At 41.7% G+C, this 26,467-nt stretch overlaps 1 protein-coding gene across 6 annotated transcripts in view; it reads left to right on the top strand.

Moving 5' to 3' along the window:
- slc39a10 (solute carrier family 39 member 10) overlaps positions 1-25,918 on the top strand; it is a 31,456-nt gene extending 5,538 nt beyond the window's left edge. The window contains exons 1-12 of one of the 6 annotated variants that reach the window (XM_069532866.1): positions 158-269; positions 3,195-3,347; positions 5,316-5,396; positions 8,479-10,029; positions 10,749-10,926; positions 17,357-17,532; positions 19,208-19,372; positions 19,482-19,590; positions 19,675-19,977; positions 20,735-20,815; positions 22,776-22,966; positions 23,628-25,918. In XM_069532866.1, the coding sequence (XP_069388967.1) occupies positions 3,318-3,347; positions 5,316-5,396; positions 8,479-10,029; positions 10,749-10,926; positions 17,357-17,532; positions 19,208-19,372; positions 19,482-19,590; positions 19,675-19,977; positions 20,735-20,815; positions 22,776-22,966; positions 23,628-23,783 (3,021 nt within the window). In that variant the 5' untranslated portion in view covers positions 158-269; positions 3,195-3,317 and the 3' untranslated portion in view covers positions 23,784-25,918. Of the gene's footprint in view, positions 1-157; positions 270-3,194; positions 3,348-5,315; positions 5,901-8,478; positions 10,030-10,748; positions 10,927-17,356; positions 17,533-19,207; positions 19,373-19,481; positions 19,591-19,674; positions 19,978-20,734; positions 20,816-22,775; positions 22,967-23,627 lie in introns of those variants that run through there. The other 5 variants (XM_069532865.1, XM_069532869.1, XM_069532868.1 and 2 more) reach the window with 5 other exon arrangements.
- The last annotated feature ends 549 nt before the right edge of the window (positions 25,919-26,467 follow it).

Raw genomic sequence — 26,467 nt, 5'->3', positions numbered from 1 at the left:
ACCAATAGTTCTCATGTAGACACACACACACACACACCCACCCCATGAGAAGCTGGTCAGGTGGATGATCTTAGACACAGCTCCCTGACTGCTTAACTTGCAGGGACATACACACTCCCTCCCTGTAAACCCACCCCACCCTGTACAAATTAGTTAAGTCACTGGGCTCAAAAATCCTCAAAACATTCAACCTGTTCCTCATGTCGGTGCTGCCGTGAACATTTTGAATTGGTGTGAACTGCTCTTTTTTTAGCTGGTTTCTGTCTGAGGTAAGCATCATCCTTGTGTTTTTCCAAGGTGTCATTTGTGTGACATGTTGCCCAGTATCATACTGATTCTGTTCTGTTTACGTGTCTGGGTCATGTTTGGCCTTGCAGTCTTTCACTTTTTCGCGCTATGATGAACATGATTCCAGGCCACAGAGCATCGGCCATGCACCTGCGTCTCACTGCAGCCATCACTTGCTGTTTTGTGTAGCAGCTCCAGAGGAATTGAGCACTATATTATATGGCATCTTCCATCAGCAACATTGAATAAATGACTCTGTTGTTGTATAAAGGGCTGTTTGACTATGTAAGACGTTCGGGGAAGTTGCAGCATGTTTACGTTGGTTTTATTTGCACCTGCATGTGTCGTGCATGGCCTAATTTATCACCGAGGGGTGTGAGGTGTTTGAGGTGTCAGCCTCGTTTTCTCTGTAAATTTGTTTTACTCACACAGCATACTTAGGACAGCCACATGGACATTAGCGTTTGTTTGGGGAAGCCGGACATATGCAGGACTCGACACGGAGATTGATTTGACATTTCTTGGTCATTAATTTGTTCTCTAATTCGTTCGATGACAAGTGTGTCTTGAGCTGTTTATATTAAAACATGTCTTTACCTACCACCCTGAGTTGAGTGCTTGTTAAATAATTTCTGGTCAACTTGTTAAAGATAAAGATTTCAACGTCACTGTGGATATGTTGTGTTGTTGGGTCAGGAGATTTGTAGGAGAGCTTTAATGACAAATTGCACAGAATAGCTGCTCGTGACCTGTCAAAATGACTACCTATATTTGTGTGTGTGTTTGTATTTTGTAATCAGTAGTGATTAATTGTCTGTGTCATGACAAAAGCACAATACTTCCAAACACACAGAAAATACTTGCTTGTGTGTCTTGTGGACACAGTCAAAGCTGTAATGATGTCATATTTCGACCGTCAGGGCTGTAACGTCTCGAATAAGTGTTTATTAGAATAAGTGATGGGTAAGATGAATACAGTTCACGGTCACAAGCTGTTATTTCTTTAGTCAACACATCACGTGCCACTTGGACTCAGGGGCGTCACTTCTGTCAAACTTTCCTGAGCCTCATGAGCAGATAATTGTCCTCCAAGATTTTGTTACCATCTGCTTTGAGTTGGGTCCGTGTGCGGCTGACATCTGCACTGTCTCGTGCCTCAGGCCTTACTAAGAAAATCCCAACTCTGACTTGTTTTTATTTTTCTATCTCAAGACTAAAATTGTATTCTGATGCCGCACTTACTGCAAGCTCTTGGTTCTGTATCTCCCTGACTTTAAGAGTATGGATGAAAAAGTGGAAGCTTAATACTGTGTGATGTAACCAGCACAGGTCCTGGGAAACTGCCTTTCCTTTTGAAGATTTGTATCAAGAGCTTATAATATGATGCTTAGGAATCTACACATTTCAGTCTTGTCTTTTAAGTTGTGATAAAATACTATGAAATACAACTATATAAAGTAGTGGAAGAAAGCACCTTTTGAATTTAGAATGTCACTCAGTGGAGGGCATATCACCACCAAGGTGCAACAGTCCCCTTAAATTCAATCATCCTGCACCAAATTGCACACACTCGTAAATATCAGTCCTCTTAAGTTTATGTGATTTATTTATTTATTTATTTATTTTTTCCCCCCCATCAAGATCCATGAATTATTCCCTGGAAACACCCTATCTCTCAACGTTTAAGAGAATTAGCGAAAATTGTGCGAGCCTCCCCTTTCAGAGGATCCAATGCAAATTTTGTCATGTCTCATTCTTCTAACAAATTTCGTGGTAATCCGTCAAGGAGTTTTTGTGTAATGCTGGTAACTAACAAACAAAGAACTGAAAATGAAAACACAACCATGGCAGAGTTATCAACTTATGTGAAAGTAAGAAGTAGCATTTCCCACAGTATTAATTCAATCCATGGTGGTAATGGATTGCACACACAAATGTCACTCTCACATGCTACAAGTGACAGGTACACAGACTGAAGGTTGAAAGCCAAGTTTTTGTGTGAGAGACAGAACTGCATCAAAGCCACAACTGCAGCTGAAACTTTGCAGTCTGACTGCATGGACAGCAACAATGTTATGGACCAAAGTGCTTGCACGGAGTAGCTCATGGTAGCACAAGCACGTGGTAGCGTGATTTAATGAACAATCATATTGCGCTGCAAATAGCACTGCACTCACCAAGTTAGAGATGTCTTATGAGAAGTGCAAAACATGTTTTGGTTCATTATGCAACTGTGGCAGGATAAATGTGGTGGGCTGCCACAGTCTAGATAATGATTAATAAAACACTGGGACGTTTTATCGGTTTTCTTTTATTGCTCCTCCCCTTTGGTCACTTTAAAACTTTACAAGTGTAGACAGGAGCACATTACAAGATTCACATGTAATGTAATATGTTACCTGCCAGCCATTGCCTCTTAATTTATTTTTACCTCAAAGAGCAACACAATATTAATTTAGAAAACACTTTTAGCCCTGAAGATGACGTGCTATTCTGTTCTACATTTGCATTTTGTAAAGTGGGCACTTTTCCTCCATTTTTCGATAACCTGATGTGTTTGTATGTGTCGCACTCCCCTCACTAAAGACGTTGATCATTATGCCAAATGTGTTAGGCAACACTTTGTTGAAAATAACAAAAGCTATTAAAATAAAGCTGAGATGTGGTTAACATTTCTCTTAAGACATGAGTTTGAACCCAGAGATGTTCATGATTGGCTTTATTAGTTTTAGTGAAAATCAAATTCAAGGCTGAGAGTGCTTTGTATTTTTCTAATAAGAAACAGATCAGAATCAGTGGCTAAAAGAAAACACATTTATGTCCTTGTTTTGTAACTGTAAACAGTCGTTTCATGAATACCAGAATAGATGTGTTGTTACTTCAATGCTCTCTCCGTTTCCTTGCAGACACTGGCTTGATACAGACATAAGGCGGATGTGTGTGGTCGTGTGAGAATCATATGAAGCAGCTTAAGGTCAAAGACATTTTTCCCCCAACTGAGAAATAACAAGATTCCTGTCATCATCAACATGGGAAAAGACAGGGAAAATATTTTTGAGGTGAGGAGCTATCTATTGGAAAAGGTTCTTTTTAAGTTGATTATTTTTTTCAGCTGGTGTTCCATGCTCATGTGATAGATGTAGCTTGGAAAATGACACTGTAGACTTTAAGATCAGCTAATAGTAATCCTAAAAAGGTCATTTAAAATGATGGTTTAAATGATGTATCTTATCAAGGTGGACTTATTCTTCACATGTACATATTATCAAAATTATTTCAGTTGTTAAATCACTTTTCCAAAACATTTGCAGTTTTCTTTGAAGTTTTTTAGTGTGGCCACAGGGTTGTTTAAAACCACAACCACATCCATTACAGTGTACTTGTGTGGCTGCAGACTTACATGACACAGGATATTTTATAAAGGAAATCAATGAAAAAAGGAATAAGCCTCATACGCTATGATTTAAGTGTAAACCTTGCAACCTTGCAAACATGAAGACAGACTTTTCCACACTCCATCACAGTATCACATACATTTTCATCCTTGCCATGAGGGAAATCCTTCAAAACAAAGGTGCTGTGTGTTCAAGGTCATACAAGAGAGACAAATAGGCATGTTTGTGTGATTAGACAAAACTCATCTGCTGACTTGATGAGCACCTCTGGTAGCTCAGATTCATTGTAAGATGGCATCGCAGTGCTGGAAGATGACAAAAGAAAACCTCAGAGGAGGTTGCAAACAGTGCTGCTGGTACAATATGTTAAGTTGGTATTAATAGGTGACATTGCATTTTATCATCAGTATCATATTATTAACTGCACCAACTTGTCTTCAAGTCCTCTGCTGTACTGTAGGAGCATTTTAAATGTGTAGGAAACAGGAATGTGTTGTTTTTTTCTCAGCTAATTTCTATAAATTGATGAGAAGCTATTTTGTCACTTTGGTCACTGAATTCACCTCTTACTGTTCTTAAACTATCAACATGGCTGCCATTAAAAACAAATTAACATAACTTTTACAAATTAAAGTCTCTAAAAATGACTATATATTTACATTGTTGACCTTCATACTTATATTATCCCCAAACTTCTCACCAATTTTATTCACCTATAAAAATCCATAAATTTAAGCAATGTGGTAATCTGTTTCACTTGGTTGCCTGCCAATGTTGTTGCCAATTGTTTTAAACCAAACTAAGGACTTTAGTCATCAGACATCTGGATCTTTAGTTATCAGAAAAACAAACTGAGCAAACAGTATTTAGCTCCTGATAAAACCCTCCTGATTGATTTATTACACTGAAGGCATCTTAAGTGGGAGAAACTGACTGGTTTACAACAAACGCTGTCATGAATGAGAACCCTTAGGTGGCAGAAAATTACACACTGTGCTTTAAAGTGATAGGTTCAGAGTTCTAAAGTACATGAAAGTGTGATTGAAATTGCAGTAGAGTTAAATTATTAAATCAGTTTTCGTTTTAAAGTTTTATATATGTCATGCAGTTGAGTAATCACTGCTCAGCAGGGTTTCCCTCAGTGTAAAGAGGTGAATAGCTCTGCCTAAAATAAAGAGTGACCCTCAGGGCTTTACCACCTATGCTGACCAATTTCCAGAGAGAACCCCTGCACAGTATGAGTTTATGAATGAATTAAATAGCAACACTCAGCTGGAGCTTTGATGTAGTTCTTGTGATTAGTCTGACAAAGGCTTTGAAATCTGACCAGACATCTCTATATCGGCAAGTTTCAGGCTCTGGGCTGGTTTTCCACCAGCAGCAGCAGCAGCAATAGGAAACATTCAGAGCGTATTCAAACTAAAACATCTCTATCCACACAATCTTTGCAGAAGTTGTGAAAGAAACTGTAGAGAGCACTAATATATACACTATATTGCTGTAAAATCTAATTTCATGTATTTTCCATGGTGACAAAGGATTTGTCTCTAATGTGAAACATTAAAACTGTTTCACAAAACGAAATCTTTGTCGTTTGCCTGAATTTCACTTCTCTTTAATATTTTTTCATAGTGCATGTCTCAGAAGAGTTGGAAAACCCCCATACACAGTAGCACCAGTACTGGAGAGCCAGGCAGGAGGAAAAGTATTCTGGTGAGTTAGTACATTCATGTATTTCAGACGCTACGTCATCACGTTAGGATTATTTATTTGCCTGGTGTTGAGACAAATTGTGATTACACCACACACAAAGTAAACAACCGCATTCAAAGTAAACAACAGGTTTGACTGAAATGCATGGTCCCTTTTTATAAACATGCATTTCCTACTTTTTAGATTGCTGTTTGTGTAACACACTTATACTATAAAGAGATTCTCATGTTTCCCTCAAAGGCCAAGCACTGCAAGAGATTCCAATCAGGAAAACACAGTGAGCTCTGTTGCCGCTCAGAGGGTGTGCTCTTAAAAATAGGTCCTGGTTTTGCCCCAACCTATCTGCTGTGAGGTTCATAGGTCACTGCTGTCTCATGTTTATAAACACTGTCTTGTCGACAGCCGTGAAGTCAGCTCGTAACCACACTTAACGTCCGCAGCATCGAGTCAGAACTCCTCGGCTAATCTTAATTTCACGCACCGCTCATTCAGGAACACACAGTGGTAAGTAGGTTGATTCCACTTTATGAATTTTCAGTGAGAATGAAGGCATTGTTAATGAGCAAGTTGTTTTTATTGGGCTATTTAGGGCCTTTTGAAAGTGTTGCATGGTTTATCACCTGGTTGACTCATTGTGAGAGAAAACACCCTGGCTTTTTGTTGTGGCTTTTATTTTTTAAAGGTACAGTATGTAGAATATTGTGATATCTACTGTTGAAATTGCATGTTGCTGCTGAATACCCCTCACCTCACCCTCTCCTTTCAAACATGAAAAAGAAACTGTGGTAGCCTTCAGTTGTCATATAAATTCTAAAGGTGTTTAGTTTGTCCAGTCTGGACTAATGTAAAAAACATGGCAGCCTCCGTAGAGAGGGTGTCCTCGATGTAATATAAAGTATTTAAATATAAAGGGCCTTTTCTGGGGTAAAGAAAACTACAGTTCATACAATTTAGATGAAACGAACTAGTGAAAACATCATGAGGATTATTCTACATTAAATTTCTGCCAATAGTTCCCTTTTACCTAAATCTTACACACTGGACCTTTAATATAATTTGAATAGAAATTTAAGCAACAGCAGTATTTATTGTCTGGATTTTGACTTTGACAAAAAAATGTGCTAAAATAGTGATGATAAACTCTTTTACACAAGCTCTTGATCTTGTTATATGGGGAAAAGGATCTCTAACAAGCTTATATTCATTAAATGATAAGCCATTGATGTTGTAAAGCCATTGATCACAGTGCCATTTCTTTAAGATGTATTCTCTTTAAAATAGTATAACTTTGGTTTCGTAAGAGTACGTGTGTTGAAACTTTATAGCCTGTGTTTTTGACAATTGTATGCCTCTTGTTGATAACCAGGCAGAAATCAGTGTGGTTGTTTTTTTGTCTTCTTCATTGACATTGTCACTCCCACAACCGTACAGTGTACAGTCTGTTAGCAGCCGCCACAGCTCTGAGGAGGATCACCCTCTTCGTTTTTAAAATTTCGTGTGTGTGTTGTGTGTGGTCCCTGCTGTGCATCATCTCAACATTGTCCAGTAGTACTGTTCATCTGACCCATCTTTACTCCTCTTTATCCCCACCCCTTATACATCAGCTGCCCACAGGCTTCACAAGAGACCTTATGAGCATCATTTGACTGCAATGGTATTGCTGCTTCAGGCTTTTCAGAGGGTGGGGAAAACAAGCAAATGGTTGCACAATCCTCAGAAGAGCGTTTTTCTCTTATTCTGAGCTAAAGGAAGCAGCTTTGGGGCTTTTAATGTTTTCTTTTTGTGTGTTATGTGCTTGTTGACTTTTCTAATTCTCCCTGTGTTTCTTCATAATTAACTCCTGCTCATGCGTTCACACTGAGGTGTCAGTGTGTCAATGCATCATTGATTAACACTGATTAGACAACACTGATGTCTTTTAAGGGCCAATACTGATCATTGATTTAATGACATCAGGATTGATTAAGGTGATACCAGTGGTTCCTGTTCATGATCATTTTTTTCAGATAAAGCTACTACTTGCCTCTTTCACCCACTGTTAGAATCAAATTTATTATATCATTCACGTCATTACTAATGGAAAAGGTGGCTGTGTGAGAATATACTGTAGGATCAGGGAAATGGTAATTATTATTATTTTTCCATTAATGTATGGTAAAATATGTGTTAGTAAGTTAGTTTAAATATGAATTTAGTGATCTATAAATAAAAAGACTAGCAGACTAACTAAATGGGGATTAAAAAATATTTAAAAAAAACACTTTCTAATAAAATATTAATCCATCAATAAATAGTTTTAATTAAAAATGCTTCACAAAAACACAACTTTCCTTCAATACATCAACTGAAAAATAACTGGGTTTACAAATGTAATTAAAAAAGCAGAGTTTAATCAGGCATTTAAATGGACAGTTCCATTTCCTAGTTACGAGCTCTCTGATGGTAAAGTGTGAGGTAGGTGGGGTTCTTAAACCAATCAACGACTTTCGTGTAAAATCTCATAAAGATGATTTAATCATTGTTATTTAGTTATCGTCCAAACAAAAGATTTCAAGCAAAGAAAAAAATGAACCAAATGAGTTTTGGGTTACTTTTCTGATTTGATGCACAACAATGGAACGTAAAGTGTTTTTCCTATTTTCTCTCCTGTTCTTCGTCTTTCAGAGCAGGGCTTATTGATTTCATGTTCAGCTTTTATAATGCTTTCACTCTAAACCGTGTGCTCTCACTTCAATAGCCCCCGTTTGCACCCTGATATTTTGTTGCTTGGACATCGCATTGGAAATCTTTCCAATGCGATCCAGCTTCAGCTCATGCTGCGTCTCTGTCTTCTCTTTTTGCAACAAAACTGCCGAAATTCCACAACCAATAGAAGAAAAAACAGGTGTTTACTTGACTGATGCTGAATGTACTTTTTTTTCATTGGCAATCTAACACCACTTTTATATTGTGATATTGGTGTCTCTCTACACTTGATCAGAGAATTCCCAGTCATTGTCACCCCATCAAGTTTCTTTCCTTTTAATTATCACTTGGGTAATAGGTAAGATAATTGTTGGCCGTCTCTGTACTGTTTTCACAGGGGACCAGAAGTGAGGGGACAATGCGAGTCCACGTGCACACCAAGTTCTGTTTCCTGTGTGTGCTCACCTTCCTCTTCCATCAGTGCAACCACTGCCACGGAGAAGGTCACAGCCATCAGCATAATGAACATCACCATGTCGGCCATGACCACGTCCACAGCGACCTGCAGATTTCTGAGGCTCCATATATGAGCGGAGCCACCGTGTCGCCAGAGTCCAAGAGTCCCAAAGGGGACTCTCTAGAGGAGGAGCAGCGCTTCTACATCCAGAAGCTGTTCAGCCGCTACGGCCAGAAAGACCGGCTAGATTTCCAGGGATTTCAGAGTCTGCTCTTTAGCTTGGGTTTGGGTGAAGTGAAGGTGGTAGGTGTGGATCATGAGGATCTGGGCCATGACCATGTAGCCCACCTCGACTTGGTGGATATGCAAGAGGGTCTTCACTCACATTCATCCAACGAAGACCATGATCACGATCACGGGCACGGTCATCCACACCGCATGCCCGGCTCCGAGCCTCTGCACACGGAACAGGCTCCCACAGGGTGCAGTCAGCGGCCCACAGCTGGAAGTCCAGCTGCTGGTGCACCTACAGGGCATGACCATAAACATGATCATGGCCACAATCATAGACATGATGCAGGACATAATCATAATCACAGCAAGCTAAAGGATAGTGACCATAAACATTCTGATGGACATGTGCAGGACACACATGATCATGATCATGAAAACAACCATGATCCGGCCAATGACAAACAGCACAAACATGAGCAGGTACAGGTGCAGTCAAACCCTAAGGACTTTACTTCTCAACCTATTGATCATGACCATAGTGATCATGACCATAGTGATCATGACCATAGTGATCATGACCACAGTACACATGACCATAGTGATCATGACCACAGTGATCATGACCACAGTACACATGACCATAGTGATCATGACCATAGTACACATGACCATAGTGATCATGACCATAGTGATCATGACCACAGTGATCATGACCACAGTACACATGACCATAGTGATCATGACCATAGTACACATGACCATAGTGATCATGACCACAGTACACATGACCACAGTGATCATGACCATAGTACACATGACCATAGTGATCATGACCATAGTACACATGACCATAGTGATCATGACCACAGTGATCATGACCATAGTGATCATGACCAAAGTGAACATGACAGCCCCTACAATCATGTACAGACTGGCACAGACATTCCTCTCATCGACCAGGAACAGGTACCCTCTGTCCGCTCGGGTCCACCCCCACTCCCTCAGGTGACCTCTCCTGCCCCAATAGAAAGCAGGACAAAGAAACCCAGAAATTCAGCGCGGGTACGAGGACAGCGTGGGCGAAACAAAACCACTTCTCTCATATCTCCATCTGACGATCATGACCACAAACATGGACACGGACACAGTCAATCTCATAAACATAGAAGAGAAGCACCAGGAGGGCTCGCCACCCCCACTATGCCATTCCCTGTCCTGCCTGGGCATCCAGGTGGATTTTTACATCAACATGAGGAGGTAGGACTTCTTTAAACCAACAGTCCTCTGTTATCTTTCACGTGTTATACACCAAAACACTACAAGGACTTGTTTTTCCTGTGTCTATGCACAAATTAATAGAAATCTTATTTGTTAGGAAATGTACTCCTGTTGATGATCAGCAGTAATAAGGATTACTTAACAATAGCAATATCATAGTTACATGATATTTCACGTTTACAATTGTAACTAGAATTTATTTTGTTGCTGTGATTTAATTTTCATTTGAGTTGATTAGATTCATGTTATTTTGATGTTTTTGGTTTCCCAAGACAGTGGGTCTCAACCTTTTTGATGTTGCGACCCGACAGCATAAACTGGCTGGAGCAAGCTTGCAAGCCGCATCTGAAGTGGAGCCATTCATGGAATTTCTGTGATGCCACATGAAACCAATTTCACAAAATGAATATTTTTTTAGTTTTGTCACAAACGTCCATTCTGAAGCAGATCTCATTTAATGTTAAAACTATTCCCAGTCTAAAATATGCAATTTTATTTTGATTATATCATATTGGTTTGTTTTCTCCACATCCCTCTGGCAACCCCCAAAATGTATCTTGCGATCCACTTGGTGGTCGGGATCCTCAGGTTGAGACACTGTCCTAGGAGTTCATATTAGTATTTAAGAAACTTGTCTTGATTGTGACTAATGAGTTGTCTTCCCCTCATGCTTACTTGCCTACTGTTTCCTTCTCCAGTGTTTGAACCTGACGGAGCTCCTCACCTATTATGGCTTGAATCCTGAATCACTAATCTCCCCCAGCCAGTTCACCTACCTGTGTCCTGCCCTGCTCTACCAGATTGATAGCCGCGTTTGCATCCGCCATTACCACCAGATGGATGTCGAGCAGGAAGCCTTGGAGAACGTCCCTTCTGGTAAGAGCCTAGAGTTCTATCGATCCTGTCTGTTTTGAGTGAAAAGACGTTTTGTAGAAAGCAACAAACAATAAGTGTACGTGTAAACACTGTTAAGAGCCCAGTCTGAAGCAGTCGAGACCTCATGATGGTCTAAGACCCAAATCAAGTTACAGCCAACAGACTGATAAAACACACTCAGTGTCTGTTTGGTTGTTGTTTTGGGTAGGCTTTCTGTTTTTCTGTGAGGATGTTCCACAGTGAGAATATGAAGGACAGAAAAAAGCAGCACATATCCTCATTATACATGTGACGGACAAGGACAGGAAGAGCCTGCAGCTCTCTTACTGCACAAAACTAATGTCCTGACAAAATAAAAGTTTTGTGCTTTAAACACAGTTTTTCTTAAGCAGTATTGTTTCCATGATGTTTGTGCCTATTGTAGTTTTGTAATAGTGATATCTCACTGTTTAGTCTTATGCCATTGATTTTGGGGGGGGATTGGTACAATTGATCAGCAGCTCAGGAAATCAGAAACAAAATAGTTTGAGCACAAGCAGAACAAATCCAAGCACAAGCAGGGGCTGTTTGAGTTTTGAGTGAAAGCATTATAAAATCTGAACATGAAATCTATAAGTGCTGCTCTCAAACTAAAAGGCCACTTTCTTGAATAAAAAAAGAAAGAAAAAAAAACATACCTAGCGTGCTGAGCAGTGTAGTCAGAACCTAATAGTCATGATGATCACTGCATTGAATGTACCTCACTGACCTTACCAGAAAACAAAAGATAAGATGAATGGAATTGTATTCAAAGTGAAACTAGTTGAGGAAAAACATGTATAGTGATAAGAATTTGTGAAAGGAAAAAAAAAAAACTGTTACCTGTAAGTTATTGTCTTCATCTGATGCTGTGGGCTGGAAGAAACGGCTGTCTTCATGAGAGGGAAACCACAGGGACCATTGTGGTGACACAGTGATGTTATCAGGATGTGTAACCTAGAGGTCCTTTCTAGGGGAAGAGTAGCACCTGCATAATTGAAGGTTTAGTTGAACTAATCAAGCCATATTTTATAGCGATGATAATAACGGAGGTGAATCAAAAACTGTGACCATCATCCCAACTGTTATAGGCTCCTTCGTTTCTCATTTCATTTCATTTTCACTCCATGCGCAAGACAGTCCCTCTGTGGGTGAGGATGACTTTTCTCCCCCATTTTCTATTATCCAGAGCAGCAGTGAATTTTTAGAGAATATTTTTAACACTGATATAAGTTTAAAAAAACAAGGTAATTAAAAGTCAGTGCAAGTTTTACAGCACACCAGAGACCCCAAGATACAAATAACAGATTGTCTCTGACTAGTCTCCAGCGTGTTGTTTTTCAACACCATAACCACTTATTTCACTTTTATTTATAGATGAACAAAGAATCATTCTGATGTCTGCTAATGTGAGACTGGAGGCTTGAATATTTTTTAGTTTGAGAATTAGTGACAGTTTAAAAAGCTCTTTGTCTGATCCAAAGGGAGACTGCAACTAAGGGGAATGGTTTATGCTGAGTCTGGCGTTCCGAGGGAGATTCATGGACAGCTTAGTACAAGTCCAAGGGTTACTGGGGGTCAGGTGTCATGGCTGGCTGGATACTGCTGTTCAGATTGGATGTTGTAGATGTAAGAAAAAGGTGGGCGAGGCAGGACACAGTCCATCAGGTTGAGTACAACACAGCGGGAGATTCTCTGCTTATACGCAACAGCAACGAATACTCTGGAGGAATCAGGTGAGGGCTGGTGTAGCAGGCAGAGCCAGGATGTAACTTATTGATTCTTCTGCAGAGATCATATGTTTGAACACCACAATGACGCCGGCGTCGGCTCTTATCACCAAAAGCTCTCTTGACATCTTCGTCCATGTCTTCCATGCATATCGCACCGTTTTTTCGTGTGGAAATATTTATTGTCTTTATGTTTATTTTTTATTTTTGCATCTGTCGCATCCAGTATCTCCGTCACAGTCATTTCACCAGGTTTCTCGCAACCCACATCTGTTTTTTTCAGGAAATTCTGCTTTGTACATATCCTCTGTTGAAAGAATCGAGTCTTCCAAAGAAGTGGTCTGTGACTTAATGACTTACTCATACACACATTGATCAACACAGGGGATCACTCTTTTACTCATCCACATTTTCTTTTACAGTCTTTAAGGTAAACTCCAGTTACATGCATTCACCTTGAATAAAAACCAGCATGGCTCTCGGTTCTGGTGAAATAATGAGCGGCAAAACATGGTGGTTATTTTTAGATGTGGATGTAGATGCGTCAAGTATTTATCATAATCATATTAGTTCATTTATTTTTTCAGCCAGTCCTAAGTCCCAGTGAGCATTATGCATATAGCTACTGGCCAACTCAGCAGGTGATGAGAGGCAGTCTGGCTAAGCCACACTAATGTGTTCTTGGTCACCCATGAGGAGAGAGAGGTGTCTGTCATGTGATGGACACTGAATAAGAACCATTCCCTCTGTCAATCATTCACCCTCTATGACAATGTGTGCCATGGTTATTGTGTTATCCAGCAGTGAGCAAGTGGCTCTATCATGTGTTAACCATTCGGAAATTGGACAATAACTTTTCACCCACCTCACTTATGTTTGGAAAAAGACCCTAACCCTCCCAATAATCTCTTTTTCTCTCTTGTGGCTCTGCACGTCTCTGACTCACAGAGAAAACCAAGACATGAACTATAAGCTGTAAAGAATGAAGGTCAGTGTTAAAGGCTGCTCTGGGACTGCACTGTGTTTGCAGGTTTATGAGAGTGCAAATTATAAAATCACAGTGTTTTAAAGTTAATGAGTTACAGGTCATGAAATAAAGTTAGCAAGGCCATAAAATGCTCGCTACAAATCAAATCAGCTCACACAACCATAGAACAGGCTGAAAATCTAGGGGGCCTGCAGGATTTGTGTGTTATGGTTCTGTGTGTAAACCGCTCCATACCTGCAGTGAAAATTCATTGGGAACCTGTATCATAATCAATCTGACCATGCTGCACTTGCTGTATTGTTAAATCGTTATTACGCCTGCAGTGTAATTGGATTTTAGTTTAGATTTAAGTTATGCAAAGTGGGTAAGAAGCTGTGGAGCTGTCACTGTAAACAATGGACAACATGGCAAGTGTGGGGTCTTGAGACTTTCAGCACAACCTGAATCCATTTTTAATAGAGGAAGAATGCACTGTTTCTATTTAAGACAAAAAATCATCCTAGCTGCAAATGTGTTATAGTTTTGCACTTGGGTTGGAATCACACTGTCAGAGCAGGAGGTACCTCAGTTCAACTGTGAGAAAAGAAGAATTTCCTAAATGTGCGCCCTGTTAGAACTTTAATTATTGAACACACCCGACCCTCAGGAGACACCTGCATCTCATGTGCCTCAGGCGGCAGCGTGCCGCCACTGAAAGCAGTCATAAAAATGGTAATGACCAGGAGGAAGACAGCACGAACAAGTCAAAAGGGCAGGAATGACTCCTCATTAGTGGAAAACTAAAGGCTCTGGATTCTCTGTATTGGTGCACCAAGATTCAACCATAGATGCTGCCAAACGCGGCTGAGCTACCTCTCGTTTAACTCCTGCCGGCATCGATGGGGGAGCTCGGAATATTTGCAGTTGTTTTCCTTCTGGTCCCCACACCCCTCTCTTTTTTATGCTGTGCCAATTAGGAGAGCCTTTAAGCGACACCCGGGACCCCTTTTTTTTTGCCATGGCTCAAAGGAAATGCGTAATTGGAGAGACGACACAGACCAGCGGGTCTTCTTCTCCGTTCTTCTGTTCCCTGATCACAGCCTTCTATCTTCCCGCCGCAACCCCCTGCCCACCTTACCATCCACACACACACACACACACACCCACACACACACCCACACACAAAACCATAACTGCATAAAGGTAATGAGACAGAGCAGTAGATGAGCTGCACCGCTGTGAAGGACCTGATGTACTGTCTGGCTGATACAGTCGCCTCTCAGGGTTAGACAGTGTTCCGCTTGATGCGAAAAATAAGAAAGCAGTCAGCTGTTGCATCTTTACTTTTGTACGGTACAGTGAAAATGATTTCAACAGTAAAAGGAGAAGGTGGAAGTTGTTAAAGATACTTCAAACTATGATGAGGGGATGATTTGAGCTCGTCCACTTTGCCCTTCGTCATGACGAGTCTCTCATCAGAACACATACATGCAATCAACTTGCACTTAACAGACTGCTGATTTTCTACTCTATATATGAAGCATTCCTCTGCTCTTATGGAAAACCAGACAATATACCAGCCAATTATGGTATTACAAAAGAAACAAAACACGAAGCCTTAGTCTTTTTTAGAATGCTGTCACAGTGTTGCTTTGAAAATATGTTGTGAACAACATTTAGTCCATTATTAAGCCTCTCTCTAAGTCAGCAGAAAGTGAAGGGGTTATTATAATACTGTGGGACACTGAAGCGGGGGCCACGCTCCTGGAGTTTTTCACGTAAACCTCTAATCTTACAGCAACCTTTAATCTTTCAACAGAGATAAACACTCTCACTCTGTTTTACTACAACCTGGATTGAGCATGTATGCACAAGGCAAATGCACAAAACAAGATTTACAAATACTAAAGAAATACTCACATAGTTATACAACAACACAAAACTGCTTGGATAGATGTCAATAACTCCTGAGTTTTTCAAATTAAAGAAACAACCTGACACATATAAGGTAGAAAGGCCGCAGAAATTCCGGAGGCTCTCCCTCAGACATTTGTGTTCACACGTACAACTCCTGCTGAGAAACTGTGGAAGAGTTCCAGAGTTCAGTGTCTGAAAGAAGCCAGACGCTGACGAAGACAAACGGAGACAAACTGGAAACACGAGGTAATAAAGGAGAGGCAGAGTCACTACCAAACAGCTTTAGAGTTTTACAGTCACACAAAACTGTAGCATGGCCTTATACTGTATTTTATCTGTTGTTACAAACCGTGCTCTTTTATCTTGATAACACCTTATCAAAGATTCAACTGCACCACAGAAGTATCTCAGTCACACTCACGTTTATTTCAACCCACATAGGTTTCTCAAAAAGGAAATTCTGCTTTGTACATATCCTCTATTGAAAGTAAGCAAAGGAGTGGTCTTTGACCAGACAAGTAAAATGCTTTCACTCAAAACCCTGCGCTCATACTCTGCGTGTGCTTGGATTTGTTCTGCTTGTGCAGAAACAGCTTGATTCAGTCTCTGAAGGCCGCTCTGTCAGGCAGGAGACAGATCATCTCTTCACAAGCGACACCACCTGGGGTCGATGTGTGTCTGCCAATGTTTTTTTTTATTGTTAATAGTTATTGTTCCCTCTGGCTAAGTGTTAGCTCTTGTCATTTTGTTTATGTGAAGCTCTGTTAGCGCTAAGTAGTTTTTATTAGGTCGAGAAGTTGGGTAAAAATTAAACATTTTGGTGAGTCCCTATCGGTATACATATATTTTGGTTTAAGTAATGGTAAAATACATTCAATCAATGCTCTTAGCCTAAGTAATGATATTTACATCCATAGAAAAGACGTAATTGGGGAGGTGTATCAATGTTTAAAGTATTTATACGAAAGAGAATGTCTGACAAAGATGAAGGTAGCATTAACGTCAATTGTAATGATAGAGGTATTGCCAGTAATGGTAGTATATGTGAGCAGGTTTATTGTATATTTAAGTAATCTAGTTTTATAATCCATGATAAGATGCCAGTCACAGCCACAATCCTGGATCTGCAACAACAAAGCACATGGGCTCTGGTAATGTCTCAGATGAGATAGAAAAAAAAAAACCTGCTACATTTGTGAAGATCATATGTTTGACACAGTGTTCAGTGTCATATTTACAGAGAAGTAGTTGAGTGTGTTGTGACATGCTTCTGAAACAGAAGTCAATTGCCTGTAAGATGTGAATTACATGCACACTGTGTTTTAGTCAGTAGGTGTCCTACAGCACAGCTGAATGTCGGCAGTGAAGGACCCAGCATCACTTCAGCAAACACACCAGCAGCTCTGCTGTAACATTGAATTTCATACTACATTAAGCATTTTGTCCTCTGTGACGAAAGGATTCTAAACTTTTTCTCTCTCGCTCTGTTTTGAAACGCGTCACGGGCCTGACAGCCGAACTGACAGTTTAAATGATAGTGTACCTTTCTGATTTCTTCTCTTCTGCTTCACGTCTCGTGTCTGCAGCCTTGAATGAAAAATGAGACGAGTGGGATTCTGCAGAAAAGTCACTTCATGTCTCTTCCTGTAGGCATCATGTGTCATCACAAGGACACACAGATGGGAGAAATTGGGAGTTTTTCTTCACGTGTAAAGGAAACACTTAAGAGACTGAAGAAAAAAGCAACCTGTGACTCCCTTTGTTAAATAGTAAATATTTTCTTTGTCTCTTTCTCCAGTGTGGGTCTGGGTCTGGGGCTTCGTGTCCATCACCATCATCAGCCTGCTGTCTCTGCTGGGTGTGGTGCTCGTGCCCATTATCAACCAAGGCTGCTTTAAATTCCTGCTCACCTTCCTGGTGGCGCTGGCAGTGGGCACGCTCAGTGGCGACGCTCTCCTTCACCTGCTTCCCCATGTGAGTAAAGCTAGAACACAACTTATTGTACAATAGATAAAAAAACATCAAGTGGAGCAGTTAAATGTGAAATTTGAGGAAACGTTTGGTTACATCCGCCTGACGTTTTGGTTTGAAAACGCATCACCTCTGCTACTGATACACTTGCCCTCTACACTACTCTGCTTGCTGATTGGGTCTTTTCCATCACCATTTAGCCTCTGTTGATTTGTCAGGCTCCCATCACATGACCCTGCTCTGGAAGAAAACAACTGACATAATCCTCGACTACAAGTGTAGAACACAATAATCAGTTAGAAGCATTGATGACCCAGTTGTCTTTGCTTCATCCTGTTGTGCAGTTGTATTCTGCACTTTACAATGATTCAACTACTTACATTTGTTGGATACAAGCTACTAGTCAAGCAATCTGTGACAGTTCTTGTTTACACAGGCATGTGCATGCCCACTGTGCAAGAGTGATATGCAGGCACATCATTTAGTTAATATGACGTGTATCAAAACTCATACGGAGCCAAAACACTCTTGTGAACAGGGATGGTTTTTTAGGACTAGTGTGTTTTTGTTTTAGCAAGTTTTTGTTTTTCTAACAATAGTCCTTAACTGTGACTTCTCTGTCAAAATCCAAAATTACTATTATGCTAGGTGAAAGCTTACAATACAGTTTTAAAAATAAAGTAAAAAAGTAAAATGCTTGTGTGTAAATCAAAGTTTAATAGTTTATGTTTTTGAAAAACATGAGAATTCAGTAATCATCCCAAAAAATAAAGCTTTTTCTTGAAGGTTTAAAAGCACTTTATGTCACATCTAATATTTCAGTGATTATCATCCATCGCCTGCTTCACCCACACTGCTTATTACACGCTTTTATTCTGTGTTCTTTCTCTCAGGGGTAAGAAGCATCAGGAATTTGATCTGTCTGACTAGAGAGATCAAATCTTTGTCCTGCGTTGGCTTCCAAAAGCATCATTCAACAGAAAAGACAGATAGATTTTTTTCTTTGAAAGAACCAGACATCCTTTCAATAAAGGTGGTGTTGTCAGAGCTGTGTTTTTAGATTTGAAAACTGCATTCACCCGAGGCAGTTAATCATGAAGTTTTACTTTCAGAAAGCTTTACATTCAATCTGTCAGTGCCCCGACCAGGAGGAAATGCCTTGTAGAGAACAGAAAACAGTGTAGTGGGGATGAAGATAGTTGTAGAGTGGTGGACCCTCAATCTCACACCCCGTCCTTTCAGAGAATATCTAGCCTATCCTGAAAGTGCCAATAGGACTAAAGCATCATGGGTACCGTGTTCCGAAAAACTGCCTTTGGTCAAATTGCTTTCTCGATTAACGATTGTGGAATACACTTCCTCTAAACATTAGAAACTCGGGAAGTTCTGCAGTGTTTAAAACCAGCCTCGAGCTTTGGCAGCACAGAAGTGTCAGCACCATCATACTGTGGATCATACTGATTTTATTAGTCTCACACTGATGGACTTCAATGTGTAGTGTATTTGACGTCCTGTTGTTCTTTTGTCTACCTGATCAGGGACAACAGAAGCAACTTGCTAACTCTGGTACAATTACTTATAATTGTTCTCTCTCTTCATTAAAACTAACCTAAAATGATAAACTAGTTATCCTTATCTATCTTTCAGTCGTCTCTGTTCCCTCTTCCTCTGTTTTCAGTCTCAAGGGCAACACGACCACAGCCAGCCTCGGACGAGCCACAAGACTGATCTGGTCACAGAATTCGATGGAGTGTGGAAGGGGCTAACAGCACTAGCAGGCATCTACCTCCTCTTCATCATTGAACACTGTATCGGAATGTTTAAGCTCTACAAAGACCAAGGGGTAAGATGAACATGACCCTGCTGTCGGCAATAGACCAGGCTGAACCTCACAGTAGTTTTCACATACTCCTGGAGGTGTTAGCTCGTAAAATGTGTATCTGTGCTCACAGGGCATGAAGAAGTCAAGCGAGGAGGGAAAGATTGGCAGGAAGTTGTCAGACCACAAGCTAAATCGGCGCTCGGATGCAGAGTGGCTGCACCTGAAGCCGCTCAGTGAAGGTAAGAAGAGTTAGGTCATTTGCTTTTTACTGCTGGTTACAGTCCAGACGGGCTTTGCCTCTGTAACATCTCTCCCTTCTCCAGACCCCGACAGCACGGCCATCTCATGTGACAATGGGTACAATGACACACAGCTCACAGAGTTCCAACCCCCCGACTCTCCCACTAACAAGACGCCGCTGGCATCCGCACTCCCCCAACAAGACCAGCACTCACCCAGCAAGGAGGAGGGACATAAGGCCAAGCAGCACAGACATGGCCACGGCCACTCTCATGGGGGGAACTGCCACTCAGACCAGGAGATGAAGGACGCTGGTATAGCCAGCATCGCCTGGATGGTCATAATGGGCGATGGCATGCATAACTTCAGCGACGGCCTGGCAATAGGTAATTTATACGTTTTAATGTTATCTCTATTAGTTTTAAGTCTTCTGGCTCGCCGAGAAGATTGATAGGACTCTCATTTTACTATATGAAGCGTAGTTCAGCCTGATTTGCCAGTTGCAGACGAGATATGCAAGTCACAGACAAAAGCCCTGAATCTGTGCTCAATCGGCATTTGCGAAAGGCGAACTCTGCAAAGATGCGATCAGAGAGGCCCACCAACTCATCCAGTTTTGCTTGCGAGGATCCTCCATTTTTGTAGCAAAACAAAATGACTGGCTCACTACTGATAGCGGATCAGGGCGCTGCAATAGGACAAGCTGATTGTGATCGCTCTCTGCTGACTCACTTCTAGACTGTACATATTGAAATGGACAAGGTCAGTACAGTTCAAATAGGAACTTTTTACCCATGTTCCAATGAATGTTTAAATTTGGAATAAAAGGTGACAGCCCTAGCACAGGACGGGTTGAAGTTGGTGGGGGGCCGGTTGGGGGTTTCTCCATGTGACAGATCAAGTAACCCCCCGTTTGCCAGTCAGTCATGTAGCGTAAACAACCAATGACTGCAAGACTACCAATCACAAGACAGCACATTCTGTAGTCACTACACAATCATTGGATCATTACAACTATTTGAACTCGGCTTTAAACATATAGCTAAAGCTAGCAGCCAATTAGCCAAGGTCATCATAGAGGCTGAAAAGGCGGGGTTTCAATTATGTAGCTATTCTTTTAACGCCTTCTCTTTGTCTCTTCAGGTGCAGCGTTCAGTGCAAACCTGACAGGAGGCATCAGCACATCAGTGGCGGTTTTCTGTCATGAATTACCTCATGAACTTGGTAAGTGGAGCAAAACAAGTCATTTAGTCAGTGCACGCTACACGCTTCATTCATCCAACAAGAACAAAGCTGTTTTGCAAAGGCTGCACAGTCTCAATACCTGCTTCAGCAAAACCGCTCTTTTTCTCTTTTCATCGGAAACTTGAATCAGACAGCGTCACGTGATCATCTGTCCCCTGGAATCTGTGACGAATCTCAGTGCTGTCAATAATCGTCACTCTTCTCTTCTCCTCGGAAAAATGTACTTGAACTTTTTTTTGCAAGATTAATGGCTTTTTTCTGACAGCAGCGAAATGGCCTGTCAATGTGTCTGTCAGCGCAGACGATGCGCCGCACCTGGCACACACTGTTCAATACGGTCAGAGTTGATGACGGCACAGCTGCCGCCGGTGCGTTCATCTGTATTCCAATGTGTCATCCGCGAGGACCCGTTTGATTCACTTTAATTCTAAGTTTTGTTCCGGGCTTCCTTTTTTTCAGACTTCACAGCGCTCCTCAGTGTGTGTGTTTACAGTGTGAAGAAGAGGTGGCGAGTGCGTGCTGAAACAGACAGACATTGCACATCGGCACTAATGATGTGCAGTTTCCAGGCCTCATTTGTGTGCTTGATGCATAGAGAAGTGTCGATTAAGGCACAGTGTGAGCTGGTGAATCACAGCCTACGTTTGTCTGCTGCTCCCTCTTGTGATGACGAGCAGCATCACTGGAAACATGGGTTTAACTAATGTGGCAAAAACCTGCTTCAAAGTCTGAGAGAGAGTTTTTAATACAAAACAAATCTGCTCTGAGCTTTGATTTAAACATTTTTGTCCTTTACCATTATTTTTACTCCCGTAGCCTCGACCTTCCAGATGGTTAACCGCAGCACGAGTCACAAGTGGTGTGCGAAGATTTGCAAGATCTGCCCCTTTTTTTTTTTACTCCCTCTGTGTAATTTCAAACTTCCTGTTGATTCGGCTCCTGTTTCTGAGGAGCGCTTGTTGTCATGCTTTCACCCCCGTCGGGCCGCCTGTCAGCAGTTTGACAAGTGCACCTCTCGTCTCCTCCTGAGCACAAAAGCCGTCCCCCGACTGGCAGCTGGATGGCAGAGATGATGATTATGAGGCTTCTTTAACCACCCAGAGTGAAGCTAATTGGCAGTGATGTGTGTGTTAATTGCGGTAGATGAGGCAGTGGCAGGTGTGTCTGAAGGAGTGGAGCCAGGGAGGCAGGAACACGTCACAGTGAGTTGAAGAGGGGGAGATGAAAAAGAAGGAGCATTGAAGTGTGATGTGTGTGGACTGTCTCTCCTTAACTTCACCCTCTTCTTTCCGCGGCTTTGATTGATGGATGAGAGTGGAGCAGTAATATATTCATTGTGGTAATTAGCGAGGAAAAGAGGCCGCTTGTTACACGGTGCAGGAAATGTAGGCCACCCCCTTCTCAGTATTCATCCTTCTTCCCAAATCCAGGGCGTTTCCGCTGAGACTTGGGCCTCTTCCCGCATTTGGCCCGGCAATGATTGAAGAGGGTAGAGAGGCTACGGCGTGCATATGTAATCATAAGTGCATCAGGGGGGAGTTAAAGACATATTTCTTCGAAAGAGCAGCTCCTGGGCTGTGTGTTTTTTTCACCTACTTGAAGACAGATAGCGATGGCAGACGTCTGGAGGAGAGTTTGTTTTGAACAGGTTCGCCTCGTCACCAAAGTAAAAAAAAGAAAATCTAAAACCCACCGTGTGACACGTGCCACAGCCTCTCACCGAGGAGTTAGTGATGTGCAGCAAAGTGCACGTCACTGCTGCAGCTTCACACTTTATGTAACTTTAACATTTCGCAGAAATACATAAATAAAAAAACACAGGAGCTGAAAACATGACTGACGATGTCAAAATAAGACGGACACATGGAAATTGCTGTAATGGTGTTTCTGTGTGTGTGTGTGTGTGTGTGTGTGTGTGTGTGTGTGTCCTGGCTGACAGGTGACTTTGCGGTGCTGCTGAAAGCCGGGATGTCAGTAAAGCAGGCCATCGTCTACAATCTGCTGTCCGCCCTCATGGCCTACGTTGGCATGATGATTGGCACCGTCGTGGGCCAGTACACACACAATGTCACCAACTGGATCTTCGCCATCACAGCCGGCATGTTCCTTTATGTGGCTCTGGTGGATATGGTAAGTTGGCGCGGTGCATTCACAATCAGAATGAAACCTTCTCCCACACGAGCCCTCTCCTGATCTCTGATGTTAATTCTAAGGCTACAACCATGCCACTACGTTTTGGTTTAAGAAACAGTGACTTCAAATACTAAAACCCCTGAAAGTACATATCACATGACCACTCACGTACACTGGGCATGCATGTGCAAGTGTGAACAGGAAGCTTTGGCTGTTCTTTGCAGAAAGAGCCCGGCCAGAAATGAGAAGCAGCAGTGGCAAAAAGTAAAATGTAGGATTTAACTGCACAGCCATTAGCAGAGACAACAGGGTACCAACACTTGTAAATGCTTCTCCATGTTGCGTTCTACACTGGTGGCCGAGGCTGATGCTGGTTGTTTTCTTTGGGAGGGGCATCACGTGATCAAATCAGTGAAGCTGATTGTCACAAAGGAAACAATCAGAGAGCGATTCAGTTTCTGCTTGTCCAGACTAAAACACAGCCCCAGAGGTTTCCTATAAAATGGAGCCAGCAGCGTTTCCAAACTTCAAACTCCAGAAGTGTGCACACCAGCTGTATCTGTAGCAGAGTTGATGTGTGTTCTAACAAATAGGTAGTAGTGTGGCTGTAGCCGAAGCTTGTCTCTGATACCAACCATTAACAATGTGTCTCTCCTAGCTGCCAGAGATGCTCCACGGGGACAGTGAGGAACACAAGCGCTGCCAGCTGGGACACTTTGTGCTGCAGAACCTGGGCATGCTGACTGGGTTCGGCATCATGCTGCTCATCGCCATCTTCGAAGACCAAATCGTTTTCGACTTTGGCTTCTTGTAGAGTAGAGAGCGAGGGGAGGGCAAGATGTTTCACTGTTGCCCCTCTTGGCCTTCACATGCTTTGTTTGCAACGTAGCTGCCCAGTCTTGCATGCAGCATGAGTCTCTTTCATGGACCATGCCTCCATTCCAGCGGTAGGTTACGCTCATCTCATGACTCAGCTTAGTGATGTTTACATTCTGCTCCACAGTCACTGTCAGCTCCGATCTGTCTGCTCCCTGTGCGGCAAAAAGAAAAAAAGGACAGAATGAAAGAAGGGCGAAGCTTCACTCCGACCAGGAAACTCCATCTTTAAAAAAACAATCAAATCCAGGTGGTGCAGGACCCGTGTTCCTGTCACGGCCCGGTAGCTAGCCGCCTGTCCATCATCACCTGTTGCTTGTTGTCGTCCTAGTCGTCTCTCATTCATCCTGTGCTGTGTCCTATGTCCTCATACATCTGTGGTGTGTGTCCCTCTCATCATTCCCAACGGTTGATGTCATCACACCACGTGCCAAGCCCTGGCCACTGGAGCAGCAGAGTCGAGGAGCTCGGCTTAGCTTGCCGCCACATCTGGAACAAACCATTTAGTTCTTCCCCATTTTCAGCTGCAGCATCAACATAGAGACGTGAATGATCCTACAGACAGTGTTATTTTTCTCTTCCAACTTTCTCCATGTTTTCCTTATGAATAACGTTTAATTGTCTAATTAGATATTTTGGGGATTATTAAACCTTTGTGTTGTATAGTTGAACTAACAGCTGCCAAAGCTTTAATAAATTAGTGTTGACAGATATATTTTGTTTAGTTCTGACAATCTAGCTAGAGGAGACATATCATCGTTAGAACTTTATATTTTATCTTTCCATAGAAGAATCAGCTGATTCAGGATGTGAAGAACTATTCATTCTGATCATCAGATAGTGGCATAGTTTACTTGATTTACTTTGGGCAACCAACACTTAATCACAGCCAGAGGTGGAGTTGTCACACTACTGCTGGACTTGATGACGTACTGTAAGCACATGGGGTCTTTCATCGTGTCTGTAGCCGAGCAGCTAAAAGCAAAAGCTCTGTTCTTGCTTTGAAAGTTTTTTCGTGACAATCAGACGGAGCGGGAAAAGAAACCCTTGTCACAGTGGAACAACAAACGGTGCTTTCAAATGAGCATTCCCTGCACTTGTGTCAAACCACAGGAGAAAGGATTATTACAGTTTTTATTATTATTTGTATGAGCATTCCTCGTGGATACATTGAAGTGTCAAACTGGCCCGAATGTGGGGTTTCAGTGGCCTGTGCTTGACACCCCCCCCCCCCCCCCCCACATGCTTCCTAACCCTGACATTCCATTGGTTGTACTAGTGGCTCACATGCTAAGCTAGCTAGCCTAGCTCCAGCTTTGGCCGGAGCACACAGATAATGTTTGTGTGTCTTTACATTTGCACTGTCACTGTGTGACATCCATCATCTGTCTTTAACTGGCTGTAAATCATTGTCGGTCATTGTCGTCGCTCTGATTGAACCATGCATGAAGCATGAGTGAAACGGTACAGACATCGTGTTGAGTGTAAAACTTCTATTTTTATTTTTCATTTGTTCTGCAAAGTTGTCAACACGCTTTGTGTTACTGTTTTAAATGAAGTGTGTGAAGATCACAAAGTGTAGCTTGGGGTGTAGTGGCGCGAGTGTTTCCTAAAAGCAGATCTGCAGGTGGCAGAAAATATCTTATCGTCATCATCTGGAATCTTCTGCGTCTTTTACAGACTTTTTATTATTTCATCATTATATTTAAGTTAGGTGCATTTTTTAAACAGAACCTGAATGTAATTTGAAACCAGTTCCTTATTTGCTCTTTTCACATCATTCAGTCATTCACATTTTTTCTGTTCCTCAGTTTAATGTAAATCCAAACTGTCCTGTCATGTGTTAGTGCACATCAGACCCGATGCCCCAAATACAAAGTGTCTTCACTGTTTATTGGACAAGAACTTCTCCATTAAATGAAGGTCTAAGCTTGTTTTCTTTCTTTTTTCTTTTGCTTTGTTATTTGTATTTTGTTTAGTATTGTGAATATGAAATGTAAACTGTGACGCCTGTGCTGTTTGCCTGTCTGTACATTCTCCCCATCACAGAAAGAAATTAAACTCTAAAAAGATCCCTGTTTCCTGTTTTCTTAAGGTTTCAGTGTAACGTCTAACCCAACGTTTACATGGACACAGATATTGCGATATTCCGCTGATTAAATCTGAATATGATGCTGCCATTTAAACACCATTTTCTGATAACTTAACCTGACTGAAGTCATACTGTCAGTCATAGACTGCATCTAAAGTTGGACATGTCTCCACTTCAGCACACTATACAGAAATGAAGGGGGCTGCAGCTGCTGTAGTGAGGTCCTGCTGAAACACTAAACCAATCACCAGTCAGCCTCAGCTGTAAATCAGGATGTTTCATCTCATTCTCAAGGCTTCAAATAACTCAAAACCTAAATTAGCCCTTGGACATGCATCCATGTGATTACATTTATTGAAATGTATGTGTAGATGTATTTGACATGTACTAGTTTGGTCCATGTCCCATCCACTCACATGGATGAGTAGGTGGGATTCAAGAGCTATACTACAGCCAGCCACCAGGGGGCGATTTATATGTTTTGGCTTCACGTTTTCATGTCATCCATCTTTCTATAGACTCTTTGGTCA

The sequence above is a fragment of the Paralichthys olivaceus genome, chromosome 10 (genome assembly GCF_024713975.1).
Source record: "Paralichthys olivaceus isolate ysfri-2021 chromosome 10, ASM2471397v2, whole genome shotgun sequence".
In the NCBI taxonomy this organism is placed as follows: Eukaryota; Metazoa; Chordata; class Actinopteri; order Pleuronectiformes; family Paralichthyidae; genus Paralichthys; species Paralichthys olivaceus.
The sequence above is the reverse complement of the archived record's forward strand: the minus strand, read 5'-3'. Positions and strand labels throughout refer to the sequence as shown.